Source organism: Oryctolagus cuniculus, chromosome 6 (assembly GCF_964237555.1).
Source record: "Oryctolagus cuniculus chromosome 6, mOryCun1.1, whole genome shotgun sequence".
In the NCBI taxonomy this organism is placed as follows: domain Eukaryota; kingdom Metazoa; phylum Chordata; class Mammalia; order Lagomorpha; family Leporidae; genus Oryctolagus; species Oryctolagus cuniculus.
In genome coordinates this window covers 75848478-75875954 of record NC_091437.1, presented here as the reverse complement: position 1 = coordinate 75875954, position 27477 = coordinate 75848478, and the positions used below count along the sequence as shown (strand labels likewise).

The window sequence follows — 27477 nt, the reverse complement described above, 5'->3', positions numbered from 1 at the left end:
CAGAGAGCAGCCAGGCTGAAGCTAAGAGCTTGAACTCCATCTGGGTCTCCTGTGTAGGTGGCAGGGGCCCAAATACTTGGGCCATCATCTACTGCCCTTCCTGGTGTGTGAGGAGGAAAATGAATATGGTTTGCTGGTATCACAAGCTGTAGCTTAACATTGGCTTCGCATCTAAAAGTTTTGAATACATTTGAGATTTTAAGTAAAGAAATATGTGTTACTTTACAGAAGGGGAGAAAATATAGTAATAAAAGTAACATTTATGGAGCATTTTATGACTATGTCCTCCTCTTCACCAGGTCATTATTATTTAAGGGAAAGTCCACGTGTGGTAGGAGGACTGTGCAGTGCTGTGGTCCCCAGTCAGGAGTTGGGCAGTGCTGTAGCTACACTTGCATTGTAAGTGATCCAAAGGGGATCATGAGCTTCCCTTCCACACCAGGAAATATAACCAAAGGAAATAACTCAAGATGACAAAAAGTGTACAGTAACAACCCAGGCAAAATCTAGGCATTATTTATAAGGCATGCATTTCATTGACTTATGGTCCTAGAAGATCATTTATGACAGCAAAAGAAAAAAAAAGTGTCTCTGTGGTTGTAATTTATTCAGGAAGCTCATTATTTTCTTAAATTTGAATATATGTTAAATAATTCTAGCATTTAAATAATCTGTATGGCTGATATAAAATTTATTGGAAGCCCAGCCTAATATTTATGATGTCCTTAACGTTTTTTATGTTGACAGATATCATTCACATCTGTGCACTTCTTCCTATAATTCTAGATAGTATTTGGGATTTTACTTTATACTAAAAAAATCAAATATTGCTCAAGAGTAAATTACTTTACCACCTTCCTTATTTATTGACATACTTGAGGTGTTATTAAGTGTAGACCCATTTCTTGCATGTTAAATGGTTTGGTTTACCTGAGAAAACACGGCATGCATATTGAACATTAGAAGTCTGAGTTAGTTGTGGGGTGGGGGGCTTGGTTGAATCATCAGACTCTAATGATCTCAAACATTTTGGATAAGTGTGTTACTTATAATTGCATTTAAGTTTCTTATTTTTCCTAATAAGGTGGAGTTGGACTCTCAAAAGTCCTTCTTGGCTTAGAATGTGTATGTTTACTTAATAGAATCCTAATGTACAACTATAGGCAGTGAGGAAACAGTTTATGGCCCATCTACATGAAAGGATATTAAAACATTTTAACTTAGTTGTTTGAGAGGCACACACACACACACACAGAGTGAGAGTAAAAGATGCCCACAGAGAGACAGAGAAGGACCCCTCAACTGCTGGTTCACTCCTAAAGTGTCTACAATCACAAGGGGGCTGTAGCCAGGAGCCAGGAACTCAACCCTGGTCTCCCATGTGGGCGGCAGAAACCCAGCTACTTTGGCCATCTTGCTGCCTCTCAGGAGCCACATAAGCAGGAAGGTGAAATAATGAGCTAGAACCATGGGTCAAACCGGGTACTCCCAAGTGGTGTGCAAACATTCTAACACAGGCTACACACCTACCCCCACATGATGGATGTTTTATCATTGAGACTTTTTATAAATGGATAAGGTAAAAAATGCAGAGGTGACAGAATTTATTAAATGAAAAATTTGAAGCTCAATAATCATGTGCATGTTGGTTTACGTGACACAAAGATAAATTTCAACATAAACTGCTGTCTTTGAAATTCTGAGTTGTGTGCCTGGTGGGCATTTCAATGCATGGTCCTTCCAATTGCACAGGATAAAAATGATGTTGAATATGTTCTGAAATGAACTTGTAGCTAGTGGGTTAAGCTACTGCCTGTAACTCTGGCATCCCATGTTAGTGCTGATTCAAGTCCTGGCTGCCTTCTGATGCAGCTCCCTGCTAAGGTACCTGAAAATACAGAGGAGGGTGACACAAGTACTTGGGCTCCTGCCACTCATAAGGGAGATCCATATGGAGTTCCTGGCTTCTGGCTTCTGCCTGACCCAACTCTGGCTGTTGTGGAAAATTTGAGAGTGAATCAAAGCATGGAAGACTCTCTCTCTCTCTCTCTCTCTCTCTCTCTCTCTGTGTGTGTGTGTGTGTGTGTGTATGTGTCTTCATCACTCTGCCTTTCGAATACATAAGTAATTCTTTAAAAAAAATCAACTGCTCAATGTTCTGCCAAGCCTTTTTATCTCCTTAGCGTCTCTTTAATGTCATCAACGCAAGTGTAAGCATGAAGGCTGGGCCCTGCTGATTCCTCCTGCCCCTCCCCAATTCTTTTACCTCAGACACCCTGTCTCCCCAGGTGCTTCTTTCTGCTTCTTTTTCACTTCTCTTCTTTCTATGATTCCTTCTTCCACTATTCATCCTCTCATCATTTTTTTTTAATTTACTTGACAGGTAGAGTTTACAGAGAGTGAGAGAGACAGAGAGAAAGGTCTTTCTTCCATTGGTTCACTCTCCAAATGGCTGCAACGGCCGGAGCTGCGCTGATCTGAAGCCAGGAGCCAGGAGTTTCTTCCTGGTCTCCCATGCAGGTGCAGGGGCCCAAGGACTTGGGCCATCCTCTACTGCTATCCCAGGCCACAGCAGAGAGCTGGACTGGAAGAAGGGCAACCAGGACTAGAATCCAGCGCCCATATGGGATGTTGGCACTGCGGATGGAGGATTAACCTAGTGCGCCACCGCACCGGCCTCAATCCTCTCATCATTTTTAATTTAGGCTTTTGCAATGACTTACTAGGTGGTATTCCTACTTAAAATATTCTCTTCTTCAACTACAGCCTCAATCTAGTAAATTATAGTTGAAGTAAACTGAATAAGAATTTAACATTACATTAGTTGTTTTAAGTTAGTGCATGTTTTACTATAAACCTAATTAAGTAGCCTATCTTAAATTTATAGCAATATGACTAATAAAATTAATAGTTAACTTTTTTGAGTTTTTAGAGGTATATGAAGTTCTCTACTTCACAATAATTAGCCTTTTTAATTTTAATGGATTCTAGTTATTTTTCACATCTTTGAATAAATAATTCACTTACTTGTCGACACTTTAATTCTAATTTTTATTGTTATGTGGGAAAATATCTGTTCCTAAGCTATTGAGATTGTTGCACCACTTCTGGGAAGGCAAAGGAAGATGGCCCAAATGTTTGGTTTCTGGCCACTCATGTGGGAGACCTCGATGGAGTTCCTCTCTCCTGACTTTGGCTGATCCAGCTCCCTGGTGATGCACTTGGGAAAGCAGCAGAAGATGGTCCAAGTCCTTGGGCCCCTGCACCCATGTGGGAGACTTGGATGAAGCTCCTGGCTTCTGACTTCAGACCAGCCCAGCTCTGACTGCTGTGGCCATTTGGGGAGTGAATCAGCTGAAGGAAGATCTCTGTCTGTTGCTTTCTCTCTCTCTCTCTCTCTCTCTCTCTCCCTCTCTCTCCCTCTCTCTCCCTCTCTCTCCCTCTCTCTCTTTCTCTCTAATTCTGCCTTTAAAATAAACAAATAAATATTCAGAAAAAGATGAGAGCTCTATTCATCTCTGTCTCTGTCTTTGTATGTGGCTCTGCCTCCCAAATAAATTATAAAATAAAAACAATTCAGTTTTCAATCTCAATTCATTAATATGTTTAAATAAGGATAATGAATTTAAAATGTTTAATATTTCCATAAACAGTAGCATTTACCTATTACACATACACATATATTTCATATCTATAGTCATGTTGAAAACATTTTCCACCATTTTACACATACTGTCTATAATGAACACATATTTTTATCCTGAGGATTGTCATGAGCTCTCAAAGTTTTACATTCAGTTTCAATGACGGTAAGCAGCTTTTTCAGGTTTTTGAGGTAGTGTTTGGATAGTTTAGAAATTATAAGGAAAACAAGTATTCAAAATAGTCTTAACTAACAACCAAAGACCTTAAAAACTAAGAAGATAGGTGTCGTTCCTTTTTCAGGCTCTGAGCAAGGCAGGGAGGCCGTTTATGTGTTTAATGATGCAGAGTGAGGAGTGACAGATTCATTGCTGTTGAGAGAAGCTGATTTCGCAAAGGCAGTCATGACTGTCAATCCATGTGCTGGGGAAAGGTCCTGGCTTCCGAGGACAGCCCTCGCAGTGTCAGCTGTGGTGTCGCTCTTCCTAGGAGAAGACTGAGTGCGAGAAGGCTTATTTAGTTACGACGGTTACTTCATCTAGCTAGGTTTTTCTCCAGAAGGAAAAGTAATATAAAAATAATAGTTAGAAATCATAAGAACTTGGTATTTGTGAGGTCTAAGCATTTCAAAAGGAAGATCATCTCTTTTTTTTTTTTTTTTTTTTTTGCAAGGTGCAGCACCACTTACATATTCCCGTCTCTCCTTGGGCTCAAGCACTCAGTGCCAGGTTACCATGTGTGCACACAGAGCAGTGCACAGCCACATGGCCAACCTACACTTTTCTGATGGCTCACCTTCATTGTTTGATTTTACTTCTATGGGGATGGCAGAGTCTCAGAGATATACGTACTGGATTGAAAACAGATGTTCATCAGATAACTTTTTTTAAAAAAAGATTTATTTATTTGAAAGACTTGCAAAGATTGAGGGAGAGATGAAAGATAGAGATATATACATAGAGAGAGAGCTCTTCCATCCTCTGGTTCACTCTCCAGATGGCCACAGTGACCAGTGCTGCACCAGGTTGAAGCCAGAAGCCAGGAGTTTCATCAGAATCTCTTACGTGGGTGTCACGGGCCCACTCCTATGATAGTTTCATGCTATATTGTAGTAGGTTTATCTTATCCACTTCATTGTTAGTTCTTACTTTATAACTTTGCTTTTTAAACTCTGAAACAATTATTTATTTATTTTCATCTCCTTTCAACAGAGATGGGGGGATAGAGAGAGAGAGAGAGACATCTTTTGTCCACTGGCTCCCTCCTTAAATGCCTGCAATAGCTTGGCCAAAGTCAGAAGCCAGGAATTCAGTGCAGATCTCTTCCAGGGGTAGAAGCAGCCCAAGTATTTTCACCATCATCTGCTGCCTCTCAATGTGTGCAACAGCTGGAAGATGGAATTTGAAGGGGAGCTGGGAGCACTCCCATCAGGTCTTGAGTGTCCCAAGAAGCATTCTGATTGCTGCATCAAACCCCTGACCTGATAGTTCTTTTTCATATCATGTGAAACACACACCTTTCTATTAGTATTTAAATTTCATCTCTAGTTCCCTTAAAAGATATTATTTTCAAACTCAATTTCTGAAGCTAGTTTTACTTTCCCTTCCATTATTTAATAGTGCTGAAGTTACTGTTTAATGCTATGTATCATATAGGTGTTTATTATCTTTTTCCCAAAAATGAATGAAATACTATAGATTTGCTTGATCGTTTCTGCTATACAAGCTTTAAATATTTATTCATTATCTTTTTTATTTAGCATTTGTTCCTTTAAGGTTAACCTTAAACTGTCATGTGGAGAAGATTCACTGTTTGGGTATAAACAAATCTAGTTTAAGTGAACAGTTTCTATTATCTATAATATCCAACTTTACAGAATTCTCATATTTTGGAGAGCTATAGAAACAGCATGCATTATTTTTCATTGAAGTCTTACTGAGAGTTCAGTTCTCTATTTTGGAAACCTCTGGGGAAAGTGATAATATTTACTTTGTTTTAATGTTTAACATTAAAGCAAGGTGGCTGAAGAGATAGGCATTTCATACTTTCCTCAAGATGATAAATTGCTAACAAACTTGGATCCCATTTGAATCAGTGCTGTAAAAAAGAAAATATTTCACGTAGCTTTGCTAGATTTTGGAATGCTTTCATTCTTTAAATAACATTGCTGTTGCCAGTGGAAGCTTTGCTTCAGGATAATTACCTACTTCTCTGAAATGGACATAATCATGTAGAAATTGTATAACATTTTTATTGGCCTAAAAGTTTTCATTTTAAAAATGCAATGCCTTTTATAGCATATAATTCCTAACTTCAAGGTCTGTTTGATATTTTTAATCATGGAATTGATTTTCAAAGCAACCCAGGGTAGACAAGCTGGCGATGACTTTGTGGAATCATCCATTCTTGATGCTGTACAGAGAGTTGACAGTGCAATTAACTCAACACGAAGACATTTGTTTGCACAGTAAGAATTTATCTTATTTTGATTGAGAAATTGCTTTCATTTCTGTTCTACTTAGTTTTTATAATCAGTATAAATCAGAACAGGTTCAGTGCATATGATTGGCAAAGAATGTCCTCTTATTTGTTGTTATTTATTTCAGAGGCAGAGAAACACAAAGAAAGAGAGAGAGAGCTCCAACTTTCCAATTCACTTGCTCAAGGCTCACAACTGTCAGTGCTGGGGCCAGTCTGAAGCCAGCAGCCAGGGAACTTAACCTAATTCTCCCACTTTGGTAGCAGGGATTCAACCACTTGAGCAATCATCTGCTGCATCTCAGAGTGCACATTAGCAGGAAGCTGGAATTGGGAGAAGAGCTGGGACTGAACCCAGGTACTCTGGGATGTAGGCTTCCCAACCAATGTCTTAAAGGCCAAACCTATCCCAGGAGTGCACTCCATAGTCCTTGTATGAATGCCAACCTCTAGCTATAATTTTCTGTTCAGCCTCAAAGAGAAATAAATTTATTCCTCATAGAACCTAGTCTATAACACTGATCCACTTTATACAGTTTGTCAGAAGGCATCAGGCAATGGGCTGTTTTTACATTAGGATCCAAACAGTATAAGACCTGCAACTTATGCTAAGTCTGTAAATTGAAAATCATGGTCAGGTTGAACACATTTGGTCCTAAACTAGTAGCCTACAGGTTAAAATATTTAAAATATGGCGTTTCACTTTATTTTAATTAGAATTGGGATGTCTTTAGGTTAGTGAAATCTTATAGTCTCATAAGCTATTTTGTGATTATAAAATTAGTATGTATACTTTTTAAAAGATGATTATTTTCATGGCCAAGTAGAATGTAAATCCTGTATTTTAGTTGTTGATTGAAAGAAGACACTTTAAAATGCTGTCATCATGTATTGCTTAGCTTTTTGCACATCTACAAACAATATTATTTGGTGGTCACGAACTTGGATTCTAGAGCCATATAGTCTATTTATACACTCACTGTGATTCCTTTTCTTGTCACTTTCTGCTTCTGTGACATTGGCCAAGTGATCCAACAGCTTGCCTGTAAAACTGGGATAACAACAAGGCCTACTTTATGAATGTGTTTACTAGGAAGACAGAACAAGATATTCTAGACAAAGTGACTTCAACAGTGTCTGTCTCATAGAGAGGGCTTCATTGAAGTGAGCTGTTAGCATCATTATTATTAATCTATAAAGTTAAGTTATTATGATTCAACTGAGATGTGCCTCAGTTGACCAAGTTCTCTAAAATTTTTCAGGGCTAGTGCTGTGGCATAGTGGGTAAAGCCATCGCCTGTAGTGCCAGTATCCCATATGGGTGCTGATTGCTCCATTTCCAATCCAGTTCCCAGCTAATGCACCTGGGAAAGCAGTGGAAGATGGCTTGTGTCCTTAGGCCCCTGTACCCCCTATATGAAAGACTCAGAAGAAGCTCCTGGCTCCTGACTTCAGAAATGGCTGCTGTTGCAGCCATTTGGGGAAGTGAACCAGTGGATCCAAGATTTCTCTCTCTCTCTCTCTCACTCTGACTTTCAAATAAATAAATAAAATCTTTATAAAAAAGCTTGATAATCTAAATAATATTATTTTCTTTTTAATTAATTTAGCTCAGTTCTACAATTGTGTATAACCCACTACTGTGTGCTGCTTAGTGGACTTAGTACTTGTGATACAAGGATGAACAAGGCATCGTCTTATCCCTAACCCACATGTGAATTTAATGGATTCTGCAACTTTGCCTTTAAAGAGTCATATCTGTTGTCATTTGCAGAAAACCTCACACCCCCAGTGACCTGCTGGCTCTGTTTCGCTACCCTCGTGACCCATTTACTGTGGAGACGGCGAGAGCGGGGGAAATTTTTGAGCAGACCCTGCAGCTGATTCAGGAACGTGTGAAGCAGGGGCTCACTGTTGATCTGGAAGGCAGAGGTTAGCCCAAGCCCTTTTGAGCTTACTGTCCATAACACAGCGCAACACCATTGCATAGTGCCTCCTGAACTTTTCCTCTCCAGAACTTCTTGTCATTTAGAAATTAATGTACTTCCTATTCTTACCAAAAAATGCAGATGTTTCTCATGGGAACAAATTCAAATGTAAGGATCATAAATACATATTCAAAGTTGTTTCAACTTTTTCAGTTATTGGGTCATTGAGCAAATCTAGAGGGTCTATTTTATGAGGATTCCTCTAATCTAAAAGATATTACTACTTTCTACAGAGAAAGACTTCATCCCTGTGGAAATGTATCTCCATTTATCATTGTAATCACTAGATCATTCAGTGAATGTACTTGAAATTCTCTCTGCAACTTACAACATTTATATTCCTCCTCACTCTTAGTTGTGTTACTATGTTCAAGTTCTCATGCATTTCTTTCCAAAATCAAACATCTGCTTGGTGAATGTTAGAGGTGATATAGAAAATTTTCAGGTTTTCTCAGTCTTTCTCTTTAAAATGTAAAGAATGAATATAATCCTTTGTTGTATACTGTCTGCACTGTACGTGCAACAGCGATTTCTATAGGTTTGTCCTTTCTCTATTTTTTTGCAGGAAATAAACTGAGATATGGGATAGGAGGTCTATCTGCATGCTTGATGCAACCCTTATCTGTTCTGTTCAATTATTCCAATATTACAATTATTTGACTATCCCTAGTTGTCCATTATGTCTTGAGTATTCAAAGCTTTTTCAACTGAAATATACAGGGGGTATCAATATCACCACTTGAATTAAACTTTTGGATATTTAACTGTGAATCCTGCTAGGTGTGAGTTAGCCATGTGCCAGTCTTCCAAAAGGCCCATTTCTATTAGTTCCTTCACTTCTAGGTAATGGTTAGGTTAATGGATCTCCCTGGCCATCTTTGGATTCTTATTCATACATCTGTATGAGAAAAAATAATTTTCAGGAGAAATTAATCTTGTATCGTAACTAGAAAATGCAAAACTGTAAATATGTAGAGATTTAGCTTTGCTGAAGTATGCATCCACTGTTTACTACCAAACTTAATATATCGTCTTACCTAAAGGATTCAAGAACTTTATCATTTTTTCTCAAGAAAAAGACCACTGTACTATTTTTTCTCTCTTTATTTGTAAGAGTAAAGATCTTTCCCCTCTGTCTTACTTGTAAAGTTAAAGATCCTTTTTTTTTCTCCTGGAATACAGAAAGGTCCTTGACTCTACCCAAGATCAAGATACCCAAGGTCCAGCCAGTGACAGGCTAACACGGGTACAGGACAAATGGTCTTGATGTCATTGGCCAGTTTCTGATGATCAGTTCAGGATAACATCTCCTAGTAAGCATTGCTCAGTGAATAGTATTTATAGTATGGGGAGAAAATGCTGAAATGTTGAGTCCTGTTAAAAGATGTAGCTCTGAGGCACTTCCTGCATTGTGGTGCTTGTAATAAAGTGGAGAGTACTGCTCAGTCCCTCCTTGTCCAGTAGCATGTGGTTTAATATTCACATGGTCTGCACTGACGCATCTTTGACCTTGTCCTCTGGGATCACAAAATCTTAAAGAATTCTGAAATACAAATAACATATAAACACAAAATCAACATGGCAATCTGGTAGGATTTTTAAAATCCCTATCAATATTATATATTATACTTCTAGTTTGATGGGACTTGGCACCTGTTTCCAATTCCATCTTGTTAATTCCAGCAATTAGCTGCTGTTTCTAAGGTTACACATTATTAATGCAATCCCCCTACATTTTGGAAACATCTTTTACCAGTATATATGAGAGTACTTCAAAAAGTTTCTTGAAGAATGGAATTAAGTGATACATTAATTTTGGGCAAAATTTTGAAACCCACACAATTTTTTTCATCAAACACATTTTCTATGACTCCTTTGAAAATACTCCTAGTTTAACAATTTCCCCCTCCTTTGTGTTAGAATATGTCATTGTGAATTAATGAAATGCTATTGAGAGAGTAATTGGGCATAATACCCAAAGGTTCTTGTCTAATGCATATGCCAATGAAATCATGTGGACAGTGGTTTGAACTGTAAGCAGAAGGAATTCATTTGAGTTGCACTAGCCAAGAGCAAGGTGGTCATCAGTGTCAAAATACCGGGCTCTCTAAGAAACAACAACTGAGTTTTATGTTTACTTTTAGAGATGTCCTACAGGTTCATTATGATGCTGGGAAGTCCTGGGAATGTAATGAACATGCAGAAAGGGACAGGCAGGCATGTCCATTAAGTTATTATGGATGTTACCTGAATTCTGTGTTCCCTTAGGGGTGGAGGTTTAGCATTATAATGAAGAGTGTTTTGGCTTCCTATATCAGAAGGCCTAAGTGCAAAAGCTTCTCAAACCAGCCACATAGATGAAGACTTGGAGTTTCTTCATTAGGGGGCATAGGTAGCTACTGAATTCTGTCTCTGTCCAATCAGTTCCTGGTCATCATCTGCAGGAAACCCTGGTTTTTCACAGTTCCGGCAAGGTTAGGTTATTTTCTTGGCGGAGGGTGAAGGGTGTTGTAGGTACTAAAGGCCTCTGCACACTAGGGTGACAGCTCCTGGAACAGCCTCCTCACTGCTGTCACGCTCTGCATTTCAGAATTCCACTACAACGACCTGGTGTCTTCGCGATACCTTAGCCTCATCGCCAATCTATCGGGATGCACGGCCCACAGGCATCAGCCCAACTGCTCTGACATGTGCTTCCACCTAAAGTACCGCAAGGCTGACGGCACTTGCAACAACCTGCGGCAGCCCGCGTGGGGAGCGGCGCACACGGCCTTCGTGCGCCTGCTGCAACCTGCATATGAGAACGGCCTGGGTTTGCCACGTGGTGCCGGGCGTCTTCCTGGCTCTGGCCGCCCTCCGCTCCCGCTGCCCAGGCAGGTTTCTACCGAGCTGGCTGGTGCAGCGACGGTCAGACCCGACGGCAGCTACACACACATGCTCATGCAGTGGGGCCAGTTTCTAGACCACGACTTGGACCACACGGTGCCTGCGCTGAGCACCGCGCGCTTCTCCGATGGGCAGCCCTGTAGCTCTGTCTGCACCGACGACCCTCCGTGCTTCCCCATCGCCTTCCCGCACGATGACCCCCGGGCCGGCAGCGCAGCCTGCATGTTCTTTGCACGCTCCAGCCCCGTGTGCGGCAGCGGCATGACCTCCCTGATGATGAACTCGGTGTATGCCCGGGAGCAGATCAACCAGCTCACAGCCTACATCGACGCCTCCAACGTCTACGGGAGCTCAGAGAGGGAATCCCAGCTGCTCAGGGACCCCTCCACACCCGAGGGCCTGCTGAGGACCGGCGTGCGGTGGTCTGCCTCCGGGAAGCATCTGCTCCCCTTTGCCACGGGACCCCCTACGGAGTGCACAGTTGGTGATCAGGACAGCGCCAGTCCCTGCTTCCTGGCCGGTGACCACCGCGCCAACGAGCAGCTGGCTCTCACGGCCATGCACACCCTGTGGGTCCGCGAACACAACCGGGTGGCTACCGAGCTGTCCGCGCTCAACCCGCACTGGGATGGGGACACGGTTTACCAGGAGGCCCGGAAGGTGGTGGGCGCCGAGCTGCAGCACATCACCTACCAGCAGTGGCTGCCCAAGATCCTGGGGGAGCCCGGCATGGTGCTGCTGGGGGAGTACCGGGGTTATGACCCCAACGTGAACGCGGGAATCTTCAACGCCTTTGCCACCGCAGCTTTTAGATTTGGCCACACGTTGGTCAACCCCATTCTGTATCGGCTGAACGACACGTTTGGTGAGATTCCCCAAGGCCACCTGCCACTGCACAAGGCTTTCTTCGCCCCGTCTAGAATCCTGGATGAGGGCGGGATAGACCCCCTGCTCCGGGGCCTGTTTGGGGTGGCCGCAAAGGCGCGGGAGCCTTCTCGGCTGCTCAGCCTGGAACTCACCGAGAGGCTCTTCGCCGCCGCGCACGCCGTGGCCCTGGATCTGGCCGCCACCAATGTGCAAAGGGGCCGAGACCACGGCATCCCACCCTACGGGGACTTCAGAGTCTTCTGCAACTTGACCTCCGTGGAGAGCTTTGAGGATCTGCAACACGAAATCAAAAATCCTGAGATTCGACGGAAACTGGAAAAGTAAGTATGCAAATGATGCCTGCCTTTAAACCGTGTGTGGGAGAAGAGAAAATGTGGAGGGGTTTTGCGTGGATGGAATCCGCTTTTCTACGACGTCACAGACCATAGAGGCTGTGAGGGTCTGGGGAGCTTGCTACGTGAGAAAGGGTTCTCAGAGGCCAAATTCCTCCTTGTAAATGCAGGTACTGCTGCCTCCTGTTAGCTTACCTGTCCCCCCCCCCCCCCCCCCCCCGTTCCGTAGTCGTCCATGCAAGGCTCTTGCGCTGAAAGGCAGCCACGTGGACTGATGGCAAAATCCTAAAACCAGCTGGCCCATTGCATAGGCCTCCTTAGGCAGAACAAAGTAGTGAAAATGAAAAGAGAAAAAGAACATACAGTACTAAGTTTGTTGTTGGGATATAAATTGGAGTCTCTCCATTGCATCCTTAACCCCTTTCTGAAAAGATCAGTATTATTTTTCCCATATGCGAGATTAAACATTTTTTTGATGTTACAAGTGTAAAACATTTCCAGAAAACAGTTTTAAGGGTTCCTTGTGCTCACCAGTCTTTATCTCTTAAAATATCAATCAGTAAATATTTGATCAGTAAGTTTTTTTCTGAGTAGGTTAAATATAGAAGACCAGCGTATTGACTAGCAGATTGAGAGAAGTAACTTGAAATCTGAGAACTTTAAATTTATTTGTAAGTGATGGAGCAATTGTTAGTGTTAGCCTCCTTTTATTTTCCAAAGGAAAGACATAAATACTATTATGCTATTAGAATTTGTTCATATCATATCTATGTGGAATATAAAACTGTGAAATGGGGACTGGGTGTTGTGGCACAGTGGGTTAAGCTGATGCTTGCATCGTAGGAATCCCAAATCAGAGTGCTGTCTGTGTCTTGGCTGCTCTGCTGCTGGTCTACCTTCCTACTAATGTGCCTGGGAAGGCAACAGAAGATGCTCTGAGTGCTTGGGCCTCTTCCACATGGTGGGAGATCCCGATGGAGTTCTTGTTTCCTGGCTGCAGCTTGGCCCAGCCTTGGCAGATGTGGCCATTTGAGGAGTAAACCAATGGATGGATTATCCTTTATCTATCAATCAATCAATCAATATATCTATCTATACCTCTGTCTCTCCCTATTACTCCACCTTTCAAATAGATGAATAAATAAATATTTTAAAACAACTGTGACAGTGTATAACGTAGTATTTAAAACATATCAATATCATGCAGATTGAAATTGAAAGCTTCTATTAAAAAGGACATGAATTTTGGATTCATATAGTTTGGGTTCAAATCTCTATTCCACCTCCTATTATTATGAAGAGTTTGTGAGAGATTTTCAATCTCAGAATAACACAAAAAGAGAGAGCAGTGCATTTCAGATTTGTTTAAGGATTAAATTATATAAAATATGTTAAGTATTTTAACATATTAAGGAACTTTTAAGGAACCTAGCCCAGGTCCTGGTGCATCAAAGGTCACCAGTCAATGTCAGCTGTAGATATTTTATTCTGACATTATCATGTCAGTCTCCAGGGCCATTCCTGTGTGGCACATCTGCTAAATGGAGCCCCTGTGCCAATGCATGGGTACCTGTGATACAGGAAGAAGCAGTTCAGCAGCCGAGAGCCTGGCAGCATGCGGGGCAGGTGAAAAACTTCCACGATCAGTGTGAAAAGTTCTTGACAGAGGTGGGAATGAAATGCTACCAGGGTGCAGAGCAGAGAAATGGGAGCGCTTGGGAGGCTAATAGCAAGCAGCCGAACAAAAGATGTCATTTGATCTGTCTTGTCATTTTCTCAGAGCAAAAGGCAAAATGACATGGGATAGTGAGCTATATGGGGGAACAGGGGTGGAAACAAGAAGGTGTGGGCTTGATAACATGAAGGAGGAAATAAACAGAGAAGAGGGAATTATCTTAAGGGCCTTGTGGGCTGCACAAAGGAATTTGATCTTCCCAGAAGTGCAACTCTAAAGCAGGAGAGCTACCCGAGGGGAGACTTTTCCATGAAAGCAGACCCAGCAGGAGTTTGGAAGATGCACTTGAGGGGAAGGGGGAGAAGCTGCAAGAAGTCCCAAGGTCACTACAGAAATGCAGCTGCAGTGTGGGGATGGCTTAGGAGGGTTTGTGGCAGTGATGCAATTCCACTGGGGCTTTAAATGTTTCCTGTGGGCCGATTGACTAAGCTGAGTAAATCTGGAGGGGGGAGCAAATTACACAATCTCATTGAGTTCCCCTTCACAGCCGGCACTGCAAATTATTGAGTGCTGGGAATGTTTGCACTTAAAAATGTCCCGTCCCAAAGTCTTCGTAAATCCTGAGGTTCTAATGTGAGATGGAGAAGCCTCTACTGACAACTGCTGTCTGTCCCTGCCTCTTTCCTACCTGCAACACCCCCCCCCATCACGGTCCCACCACTGGGGAAGTGGAGCTGAGCTTCCAGACAGACATCCTGTGAGCATTCTCACAGCCACCTGAAGCACTAGGGATCGCAGCACCCAAGCAGGGAGTCATTATCCTTGCTTTTTCTTAGGCTGTCCTGAATGCCTGCTTTTTCCCTTTGATTCACAGCAGATTTGTGAAGTATCAACTACAGATCCATTCTCCTATGAGCACAAAATAAATACACTGGAATATTTTTTCAGTGTTGACCTTGAAATCTGTACATTGCTGTTTCCCAGAAGCTGATTCTGCTGATGAAGATGGTAGTGCTTTAAATATCCTAATTTACATAGTGTGAGTGTGCTCTACAAAGTTCATGGAAAAAGGGAATAAAAAGCAAAGCTTATTTTGGTGCAATGCATTTTGAAATCCATGCAGTTTTTCTGTAATACACATTTCTTATGAATTTGTGAACACCCCTTTTATTTGTTAACTCTGTCATAATTACATCTTTGCATTTTTGTATTAATTTACAAGTGTGGCTTCATGAGTTTATTTTTAAGTCACTCCAGTCAGTTCTGGAAACAGGCAGGAACCAACAAAATAAAGACTGACCTGTAGTAATAGAAACTTCATATCCTACATAATCATGACAAACTGAGTAATAATTGGCTAAATTAGAGAATCATAAAACTAACTCATATCTGCATTTTATATATTTTGACTTCACATAGTTGAGAGTACATTGTTATACAACATCTGTGGAAGACAGAAGTATGTTTTCTTATGACTTTGGACATGAATCTGTGAACCAGAGTTCTGAGCTATGCCCACACTGAATCTTTCATGAGTACAAGTTTGTCCTGATAAGGGAATAAAAATTTGCCATGTAAGCAGTGATATGAAGACAGATTCCTTCCATATGTCTTTATAGTTGCCCAGTAGTTTGTAGTTATGCAATGTGCAACTAACTAGCAGCAATTTTTTCCTTTCCTTTTTTTTTTTTTTAAAAAAAAAAAGATTTATTTATTTATTTGAAAGGAAGAGTTACAGAGAGAGAAGTGGAGTAGAGATCTTCCATCCGCTAGTTCATTTCCCAAATGGCCACAATGACTCTGGCTGGGCCAGGTCTAAACCATGAGCCAGGAGCTTCCTCCAGGTCTCCCACATGGTTGCAGGGGCCCAAGCACTTGGGCCATCTTTTGCTGCTTTCCCAGGCTCATTAGCAGAGAGCTGGATCAGAAGTAGAGCAGCTACTGGTGCTCATGTGGGAGTCACAGTTGACTACTAACCCGTTGCACCATAACCCTTGACCCCAAATATGGATCTTTGTATCATCAGATCTATAAAATCAATAACCTTCCTGCACCTCAGTTCGTTTTGAAAGCTTCTGTCAATTAACCATCCAATGGTTATCCAATGGTAAAATATGATTCTTTCTTGTCATTTTCTGTTAGTTCTGTCACTTGGGCTCTTTCAGGTAGCTTTGAAAAGGACAGAATGACCTCTGAAATTCTAGGTGAAGACTTTCCTACTGAACTCTGCATGAATTGTGTGAGGTAGCTCCTGGCCCTTCACAGCAAGGCCCACAGGGATGGAATGTGAGATGTGAAATGTGTTGCAGACATCTCATCTCCTTTTACACTCAGGATATGGTTTACAGTCTCCTTTCTCTCCCCGCCCCTTCCCTGCCCCTTGCTAGAGCCATGGGCCCCCCGAGGGGCTCACCAGCCACAGGGGATGTCTCTGAGAAGGTGTCTGTGTTTGCTGTTGTAATGCCACACCTAAGACTGGGTAATTTCTAAAGAACAGAGATTTACTTCACACAGTTCCAGAGGCTGAGAGTCTAAGACTGAGGCACTAACCAGCCTAGGGTCTTTGCCTGTGTGGCAGGGCCTTGTATGCTGCCTCCTCACAGAAGGGACTGTGTGGCGCCTCCTTCATAATGTGGTCCCATTAATCACCCCCTAAAAACCTCACTTCTGAATGCGGTCACGGTGGGGATTGGGTTTCAACCCTAAGAGATTTGGAGCGAATGCTCATCCCCTAATGGGAGACTGCCATCTGGGACCCTACTAATGGAGGTCATGCAGTACGTGAGGAATGGGCCTGTGGACCAAAGGGGAAGTTGGAAGCTGTGAGTCCTGCTGTTCCTGGAAGTCTCATCCTAGAATGAGTTTCAGATTCTCTCTACCCCGAGAGTGTGAAGACCTCCCAGGGAAGCTGTCACTTTTGTCCTGAGTGGAATGGATGTGGAGCTCCGAAGTGTGATGGAAGTGGCCGTGGAGAAGGTCTGCCAGAGGCAGGGGCCCCAGGGCTTCTTGCTTCCCTCTCCTGGGCGCCCATATCTGCAGCATCTGCAGGAGGATTTGTGAAATGTGCTGTAGACTTGTAGTCTCCTTCTAGAACTCAGTGATTTTATTTTTTTTTTTTTGGTCAAAAGTGATATTTTTTAGAGAGCTTGTTTTAGTCAGATATTGTATGGATATCAATTATTGTCTTTTCATAGCATTATTCTTGCTTTGAAGAATCCTACAAATTAGTTTTTCTTCTTTCTCAAACATATAATGAGCAGGAGGTAAAGAGAAATGATCTGTGAAGTCATGAGCATAAATGCACAAATAGAACCCATGTTTAAAGGTATTTTTGAATTCTCTTTTGAAAATGTAATGTGTGACTTTCTTGTGGATATGGTTAATTCTGGTCTTCAGTAAACACAAGATTATCTGTCATCTATTATTACAAGGTTATATAGCTGCCTTAAGCTTTAAAAAATTCATGAATAAGTGATTTTTGCCCAGGTTATACATTTATTTTATAATTGCTTCATTTGTTAATAGTCATACACACACACACACACACACACACACACACTCTTTCCTCTTCCCACCCTTGGGTTCTGCCCTACTTGACAGTGTCTCCTAGCCCAAACTTGTACCATGCATCTCTGTATTCCCGTGACTGGGAGGTTCTGTGCTCCCTCCTGGGCGTAGCCTTCCTGTCTTCTGAATTCCCCACTCTCGTTCTTGCCTTGAGTGTTTCTCAACTTTTCTATTTGTGGTTGCCTTCAAGGACATTTCATCAACATCACCCCTTCGCTTTGATCAAATGGTTCTTACAGGAAGAAGCCACTGCAGTTGTGATAAAACAGTGTTCATTAACCGCTTCCTGTAAGACCATTTCACAAATTGATGGAAGTTTTGAACTTTTTTTTTTTTTAACAGAGGAATAGAAACAAAGAAAGGAAAATACAGCCAAAGTGCTGTGTGTATTTCCAGAGGACTCTTGGGTTTCTGGAAGCCACCCCTGCACATGGCTGCTCCATTGATCTTGATACACTCTACCCTCCCACACCACCTTCCTCTCCCTGGTCCCTCAGGCTAGGAAACGGATGCTTTCCCACCAAATACCACAGCTGGCTATTCCCTTTGCCAAAACCTAGGATGCTAAACTTGAAAGTACCATCTGCTGTTAGGACAGAAACACTTCCATCCTGTGCTCTTTGGAGGGAATAAATTTGTTCTTTAAGTTGCAGAAGGATGCTGGACTGGTTGAACACATCTGGCCCTCCCAAGGAAGGGTTTCTCTCTATCTCTTATCTCTACTTATTTCTGTTCAGGCTTCCTTACTCTATGTCTCCCTCAGCTCTCCTATCCAATTTTATACAATAGTACACAAATATGGCTTTCTCCCAGTCCCCAAGTTCACATATAGTGGTTCATGACACAACTAGCACAAGAACCTTGAGTATCATACTTTTTCTAAGCATAACTTTATAAGAATATCATATTATGCAACAACACAAAGTCATATTGGTTGATTATAAATGCATTTTTAGGACCTTCCCACCACCTGGTCAAGTCATTCCAATGTATGTATGTCTTTTTGGAGAGCACATTAGTCAAATGATAAGATTCCAAGAATATGTCTTCCTTTGGTGCCAATAACTAACCTAGTTTCTCTTTGAATCCCTACAGCTCAGCCCAGAGCATAGCACAAACAGCAAAATAAACATCTTTGAATTCCATTTTTCCACCAGTGTTTGGAAGTCCCTGAGTATTGCACTAAGAGAAGTGGGACCTGCCTGAGTGAAGATCATTCTAGTCCCCCAAGGTTCTTGACTTGAAAGCAATTTTGAGTTGAAAACTTCTGGCCTCACTACACTGCTATGTGATATAAGTTTGTATGCAGAGGAATAAAGTTATGACAGAGAAAGTCACATGTGAGTCTGATGCTTGTGTTACCATAATTCCAAATTTAAGAAGTTAAAAATGCACAAGCACACAGACACACCCCCTCTCAAGCTCTCTCAGTCAACTCTGAGGCCCTGTAACATAGAGGACACACATGACTGAGCAGATAAAAAGTGACAGGAGGCCAATTAAAGTCAGGTTGTCAGTCAGATATCCTCAAAGGTTCAGTTCCGAGGAGGTACTCAGTTCTGTTCATGCAGCACAGAAAGAATGCAAAATAATTAGCTCAACACTTTAAGCATGTCATTTAATTTAACATAATTTGCATAGATTTTATACCGGTGAGTCTTAATTAATTATATTTTACAAATGACATATGTTTATACTACTAGCACAAGAACACTGAGTATCACATTTTTTCTAAGCATAATTTTATAAGAATACCATATTATAAAAACACAGTAATATTAGTTAATTATACATGCATTTTTAGAACTGGAATATAATATATACTATGATGTTTACAATATTATAAATGTATTATATACAAATGTAGAATTTATGAAACACAAGCTCTGCCTCTCTATCACTGTGTAGCTATATATCTTATTTACCTTCAGAAACTGCTTCTGCCCTATACACTTTTGAAGATAGTTTGGTTCTGCATTATACTATTTTACAATTATAATAAAGAACTCAATTGCACATTTCTTTACAAATATGTTATCAAAGTTCAACACAAAAGGTGAGAATGCTATGTAACTCAATTTTTCATGATCATGTAAATATGAAATCATAACTGATGCTTTATAGAAAACTTGTGCTAAACATAATTTGCATTTATTTTACTTTTAAACCCCTTTCTGCCAAAAAAAGTATACATCTGCATGAAACTTAAGGCATTTTGTCTTTAAATCAACAAAATCTGAGCAAAATAAATTATGTTTTTAATCAACATAAAGTGATAAAAGTAACATGCAAGACAATGGCCTCATTTTCAATGTACAGTTTGATGACTTTGAAAAATATTCATACCTGTGTCGTCGCTACCCCAGTAAAGACAAAGAACTTTTTTTTTCACTTCAGAAAGTCAACCTCATGGTCTTTACAGTCAGTCTTCCTACCCAGCCTCAACCAGGTAAACTCAGATGAGATTTCTATCATCATGTGTTAGTTTTGCTGGTTCTAGAACTTCACATAAAGAGAGTCATATTGAATATATTCTTATAAGCTTGACTTATGCTTTGAATCATCATGCTCTGGGGTTTACTGAAGTCAGAGAGGGAGAGGATCTGCTAGTTCACTTCCCCAATGGTTGCAACAGCCAGGCTGGGCCAGGCTTAAACCAGGAGTCAAGAGCTTCTTCCAGATCTCCCACATGGGTGGCAGGGACCCAAACATTTGGACCATCTTCCACTGCTTTTCCCAGGCCATTAGCAGGGAACTGGATAAGAAGTTGGAACAGCTGGGACATGAACTGGCACCCCTATGGGATGCTGGCATCACAAGCAACATCTTCACCCACTGCACCACAATGCTGGCCCTAGAGATAATGTATATTTTCAAGATTTGTTTATTTATTTGAAAGGCAGTGAGAAAGAAACAGAGACAGAGACAGAGATTTTCATTCACTGGTTCACTCCCTCAAAGCCCACAACATGCAGGGCTGGGCTAGTCCAAAGCCAGGGGCCAAGAACTCCAACCAGGTCTCCTATATGAGTGTCAGGAACCCAAGCACTTGGGCCATCATCTACTGCCTCCCAGGTGCATTGGTAGAAAGCTGGATCAAATGTGTAGGAAAGATTTAATCTCAGACAATCTGAATCTGGGATGTGGGCATCCCAAGGGGCAACTTAACCTACTGAGCTGCAATGCCCTTCTCAGATCACACATTTTGTTGTTGACTTAGAGCAGTATTTCTTGTACAAATACACATATATTTGTGTATTAATGCACATGAGGCAGCCATGTAGTTTCTAGTTCTTATTAATTCAGAATAACTTTGCCATGAACACTCACACACAAGTCCTTTTGCAAATCTGTGTTTCCATTTCTTTTGAATAAAAACCTGGTGGTGTAATTTCTAGGTCACTTGGTAATTCTATGCTTAACTTTATAAGAAATTGCCAAGTTGTTACTTAAAGTGATTGGAACATTATTCATTCCCACTGGCAGAATAGAAGAATTTATTTTTGCTTAATCTTTTCTCCTGTCTGTTCTTCAGGTTGAAAATTCTCTATTGATCTTTCTTTTAAGTTCATAGATTCTTTCTTCTGTCATCTTCAATCTCCTCTTACACATATCAAGTAATATTTCCATTTCAGTTATTGTACTAGTTCTAGAATTTACATTTTTATACTGTTCCTAATTCTCGTTAGAGATTTGCCTAAGTTGTAGTCAATAAGAACATATCTTCTTTAATTCTTGAAATGCACTAACAATAGCAGCTTTCATGTTCTTTTCTGATAAATTTCACTTCACAGCCATCATTTCAGTGTTGGCTGCTATCGACTACATATTTTCTCAAGTGTGGATTCAATTTTTTGTTTTGTAACTTCTAAGTGCACATGAATGACCAATTTCCATTTGTATTGGTTTATGTTTTATCTTTGTTTGAGTGGACTCATGGAAAGCCCAAGGTGTTAACTTCAGCTCCACTGTCTTGACACAAGTGCAGCCTGTCCTCTGTCTGCACTGTAGGTCTTGGCAGGGCTTGGTTTTAGACTCATAGTGGGTTTTATCTTTCTAACGGTAGAATGTACTTCAAACCTGTTGTGTTGCTCTCCTGGCTGGTTCTCTGGGGGGTGTTACTGAAGTGACAAATGGGTCTTCCTGTTCTGATCTGACCCCTGCAGCAGTTTCTTTCCATACACATCAGGTATAGTCATGGGTGTTTGAAGTCAAGGACAATGAAAACTCCATCATTAGGCAATTCCCTTGATGTGCAAACATCTTACAAGGCACTTGTACAGATCTAGTTGGCATAGCATACTATACACCTAGACTACAAGGTATAGCCTGTTGCTCTTAGGCTGCAAGCCTGTACAGCACTGTGACATGATGATATTTGTGTGTCTAACCATACCTAAACACAGAAAGGATATTTTATAAATATTAGGTGAGGATGGGTATTTGGTGCAGTAGTTCAGATGTTGTTTGGGATGCCCACATCCATATGGGTGTGTCTGTTTCATGTCCTAGCTACTCTGCTTCTGATCTAGCTTTCTGCTTATGCACACCCTGGGAAACAGCGGTGCTCGAGGATGGGCATGGGGGAGGGAGCACTCAAGTACTTAGACTGAGTTGTGAGCTCCAGATTTCAGCTTCCTGGTTGTTGCAAACATATGGGGAATTAACCAGTAGATGCAAGATTCCTTTTCTCTCTTTCTGCCTCTCAGATTACAAAATGTAAAAAATAAAATCTAAATAAATACTAGCTGATAGGAATTTTTCAGCTCTGTTATTATCTTGCATGATCAGTATTGGATATGCAGTTCCTCATGTTCATACTGCTTTTCTGTAATTCACAATGTAATTCCCTCTGTGATATGCCTCCCAGGCCAGCCCTTTCCAGGAATGGTGTAGACCTCCAACTCAGGGCTCTGTCCACTGCCCATCACAGGACTTACTTCCTGTTCTAGCTGCATCTTCTGCCCTGAATGTGTAAGGCTGCCTCCTGATGCAGTAGTACCTGTGGGGCAGGGATTCTAGTGCCCTGCCTAGAGATGGGAGAAAGTTCCCCACGCAGGAAGCTCAGCATTGCCAGGAGTTTCACTTTTCTAGGGAAACTTAGTCTTTTCTGTTAGTTACCCAGTGTGTGAAAACCCTGTGTTCAGGGCCAGTGCTGTGGTGTGGTGGGTAAAGGCTCTTCCTGCAGTGCCAGCATCCCATATGGACACTGGTTCAAGTTCCAGCTACTCCACTTCCATTACAGCTCCCTAATAGTGTGCCTGGGAAAGCAGCAGAATATGGCCCAATTGCCTGGGCCCCTGCACCCATGTGGGAGACCCGGAGGAAACTCCTGGTTCCTGGCTTTGGATTGGTACAGCTCTGGCCATTGTGGTCATTTGGGGAGTGAGTTAGTGGATGGAAGATTGTGTGTGTGTGTCTCTGTGTGTGTGTGTGTGTGTGCTTATGTGTCTGCCTCTGCCTCTGCATCTCTGTAACTCTGCCTTTTAAATAAATAAATATTTAAAAGACAAAAAAAGAAAACCTTGTGTTCATATACTTTGGCTTGTTTTCTGGTGGTTTGAAATGTGAATAGTAGTCTCCTTTCTGTAGCCAGGGACAGAATTTAAGATTTATTCTTTATTAAGTGTTTTTCCTACAATTTTAGTCCCAGTGTGGTTGTTTGAACAGAAACATTTGAGGCTGGCACTGGGGCATAGCAGGTAAAGCCTCTGCCTGCAACCCTAGTATCCCATGTGGGTGATATCTGGAGGTCACATTTGACAGCTGTTGATTCAGACAGATACCAGGAACTAGCAAGAATAGGGAATCTATGGTTAGTGATAAAAGAGATAGTTGGGGGTGTTGGTTACCAAAAAATAATAATAATAATAATAATAATAATAAAAGAGTATAAAACCTGTGCAGCATGCTCAGCAGTTAAACTACTTAGGGGTTTTTACCACCTCCCACCTCCACTCCCACCTCCACTCCCACCTCCAACTCCACTGAGCCCCCTTTGCAACTGGTGACCAGGCCCTGGCATCGTGGTTGTACTAAGGGTAGGCTAAATTCTGAAAATCCACCATTGAGCCACTTCTAATAGGCTAATTATTAGGTGACACCCTGAATGATGGGCTCCTTGTGCTCCATGACAAAATGGTTAATGAATAGATTTCATAAGTTTTTGGATATGTTTAATTTTTGAGATATTATAATTCCGGTGGCCTTAGTCTAAGATCTGGACTATGTAAATAGTTGGCATTTTTAATATACCCAAATGTGAACAAGAAATTCAAACAAGTACAAAAAACTTTAAAAGTCTAATTTGGTTGTGATTGTAATATGAATTTGAGAACCAGTTTGAAACTCATTTCCAGTTAAGGAACAAAAATTGCTATTTGAGGTCTAGTATTGTGGCACAGCAGGTTCAATTACCACTTGCTAGTGGGTGGCAATTCGAGTCCTGGCTGCTCCACTTCAGATCTATCTCCTCGCTAATGCACTTGGGAAAAGCAGTGGGAGATGGCCCAAAAGATTGGGCCCCTGCACACACATGGGAGATCTTGATGGAGTTCCAGGCTCCTGCCTTTGCATTGCCTAGTTCTGGCCGTTGTGGCCATTTGGGGAGAAACCAGGAAGATGAAAGATCTCTCTCTCTCTCTCTCTCTCTCTCTTCTTTCTCCATCTACCTTTCAAATAAGTCAATAAATCTTTTTTTTTTATTTGATAGGTAGAGTTATACAGTGAGAGAGACAGAGAGAAAGGTCTTCCTTCCATTGGTTCACCCCCCAAATGGCCACTATAGCCAGCACTGTGCTGTGCCGAAGCCAGGAGCCAGGTGCTTCTTCCTGGTCTCCCAGGCGGGTGCAGGGGCCCAAGCACTTGGGCCATCCTCCACTGACCTCCCAGGCCACAGCAGAGAGCTGGACTGGAAAAGGAGCAACCGAGACTAGAACCCGGAGCCCAAATGGGATGCTGGTGCCACAGGCGGAGGATTAACCAAGTGAGCCACAGTGCCGGCAAGTCAATAAATCTTTAAAAATAAAATTGAAATTCCTAGCAGCAAAACTCATTTTCTCTTGTATTGTAAAAACTCGCCGAACGAGGGCATCCCCAGTACATAATCACCTTCAGGGTAGCAGTTGATCCAAGTCTGTTAACTTTTTACTTATTAGTTCACATCCTCTATAAACTAGTTTGATTTGGTATTAGACCTAATAGATGGGGACTTTGTAACAATAGACTTGTGAACATCACTGTAGAGTGATTCCAACAGAAACATCCATCAACATATTCAAGAATAAAGCACAGCAAATAGGTTCAAGTGAAAAGTGATGCTAAAAATAGGATTGAGTCATTCTTTTCCTTCTGTGGACAAACAGAAAAATTACCTTCTTACAAGCTCTTGTGGGGAAAGCAGGGCTGGTTGGAACTAATGTGTTAACTAACATACAAATGGTTCATTTATTTATCGTTTCAGTCAGACTGATCTTTCCACATTGCCAGAAACTCTGAGGTGCAGTCCTTGGTGGTCGTGTGGAGACAAAGGTAGCTGCTTGCTGGTCTGGAAGGTCTTTGGGGACAGGCAGCCTTGCGGTTCCCTTGTGCTGCAGCCCCAGAACTTGCTCTGTGCTTGCTTTGGTTCTGCCTTCCAGGCAGCCCAGGTTGATTCAGGAAAGAGAAAAAAACTGCAGCTTAGCAATCCTCATCACAAATCATACCTCAATACATCTCACAGTCAAATTCTCCCTGTCAGTCTCCCCTTTTTCTCAGGGCTGTAGGGGGTCCACTGAAGCAGTTTCCCTAGTGGCAGCCCTGTTTATAGCCAATCTGTAGAATCCATTTATTTCTCAGCCATGTGGAGCTAGGATCCATTAGTGTCAGTACGTGTAGAAAGAGAGGCAGTGGTAGCCATAAATTAGCTGTAATCTTAGATAATCTTCCCTTAGATAACCAAGAAAGGAGCAGTGGGTAGCTATGGAATTGTCTTGTAACAACCCCATTACCTGATGACATGAGGTACATGGATTAAAGGGTGGCAGGTTAACAGCTCTAAAAGTGAATTGAAGTCAAGTTGGGTCTCATTAGGTAGTGGTAGAGTTTTTTTTTTTTTTTAAAGTTTTGCAAAGATTTTCTTTTCTGTGCTAAAACAGAAAGGCAGAGAGAAAGAGAGGCCATAGTTGCCTGTTCTAATAGGTCTCTCTCAATGTGCTATCTTCTACTATTTATGTCTTGCCTGTTGTTACTCTATGGCATTGTCTTCTCCCATTTGAAACCAAGCTATATCCTTATTTTTAAAAATATTTATTTATTTAAACTCATCTACTTAAAAATCAGAGCGAGAGAGAGAAGGGATAACTTTTGCCTGCTGGGTTACCTCCCCACAATGCTCTCAGGAACCAGGACTGGGCCAGAGGAGACTGGAATTCGATCTGTGTATCTCACGTACTTGGAGCATCAAATCTTGCCTCCCAGGAGCTTCAGCATGAATCTGGATTTCCTGCACAGTATTCAGGACTTGCACCAGCACTCCAGTCTGTGATGGGAGCATCCCCAGCTGTAGTATAACCTACGGCCTTATAATGCCTGCCCCTGTTTCACGTCTTAATCCTTCAATAGACTTTCTTCACAACTTCACCTTTTGTTTATAAATTAAATACATATTTTAAAATTCTTCATTTTTTCTTTTGTATTAATTTTCTGAATTTTTTTTCTAATATCTGCACTTCAGTGAATCTATTTATTAAAATTTCCTATTACGTGAATTTGCTTTTCTGTTTGCATGGAAGGTGTTGAAACTCCAGTTCCACAAACCTTCATTCTGTTACTGTTGTAATCAGCATTGGGAGGAGGGTAGCTCAGCAGGCGGTGGAAGAAGTCTTCGCCTGTGTTTGATGATTTCTCCCATCCAAGCACTAACCAGGCTGGACCCTGCTTAGCCTCTGAGATCAGACAAGATCGGGTGTGTGTGGTATGGCTGTAGACAATGTTTGATGATTTCTAATACATGAGTGGTGGCGATTGTACAGAACTTGTTAAGCTGTGTTTCATCATAGGAGGGCTGTTGTGCTTTGTTGGACATCTGCAGTGGTGTTGGCACAGTTAAGGAAGTGTATACACATACCTTGTAGAAACACATGACGGTGCAAACACATTGCAAGCTCTTTCTAGATCCTGTTGGCAGGGCCTGCTGCTGTGGGCACTAAAGGGTCCCTGTTCCTTGCTTCATAAGAAATCTGCTCTGGGGCAGTTACTTGGTGTATAGACACAACACCACAGCTGCAGCTGTATCCCCTTAGCTGCAGACATACCCCTAACCATTGTCATGCTCCTCCACAACTACAGGCATGCCCCCCAAAGCTACAGGCAGTTGCTCATAGCTGCAGTCATACCCTCCTCAGCTACAAGTGCACACCCTGTCTCCCCCATCTCCACCCCACCACACACATAGTTTTTCATTGTCTGAGTACCTATCTCTCACAGTTGTTGGGGCAGCTTCATCATTGTAACTTGTGAAACAGACATAGACCAGGTAGGTATCCATTTATCAGAGACAGTCCCACTTACACCTGGGATCTCTCCACAGTGAGTTGAGATGTGGACTTGTGAGAGTGGCTCAATCCCCATGAAGGCTTATGGGCAGGCCAAGGACATCCAGGCCTTTGTGACTCTAAGACTAGGCCTATGTACCCCAGGGCACTTAGAATTATGAATGCTAAGATTTTGAACTTAGAAGAATGCCTTTCAACCCAAAATGTCAGTCTGACACAGGGTCTGTCAAACTACAGCCTGAGAGCTGGCTACCCATTCTCATAAATGGTTATCACACAGACAGACACAGTTATTTACCTGTTCTCTGTGGGCACCTCCTCTTTGCAAGGGAAGTGTTGAATACTTGCCACAAAGATGTTCGGCCTGAAAAGCCAAAAACATTTACTATCCATTTGATGGCATTCTTAATAGAATAAAAACCCAACTGAAGAATGATAATCCTTCAGGAATTTTCTAATTGACCTCAAGTTATAATTTTCTCACCTTG

The 27477-nt window shown here is 41.7% G+C and overlaps 1 protein-coding gene across 1 annotated transcript in view; it reads left to right on the top strand.

Annotated features, from left to right (window-relative positions):
• Positions 1 to 27477, top strand: part of PXDNL (peroxidasin like) — a 519551-nt gene that overhangs the window by 412741 nt on the left and 79333 nt on the right. Inside the window, exons 15-17 of the mRNA XM_002710472.5 lie at positions 6001 to 6109; positions 7895 to 8052; positions 10699 to 12202. Coding sequence (XP_002710518.3) covers positions 6001 to 6109; positions 7895 to 8052; positions 10699 to 12202 — 1771 coding nt within the window. The remainder of the gene's footprint in view (positions 1 to 6000; positions 6110 to 7894; positions 8053 to 10698; positions 12203 to 27477) is intronic.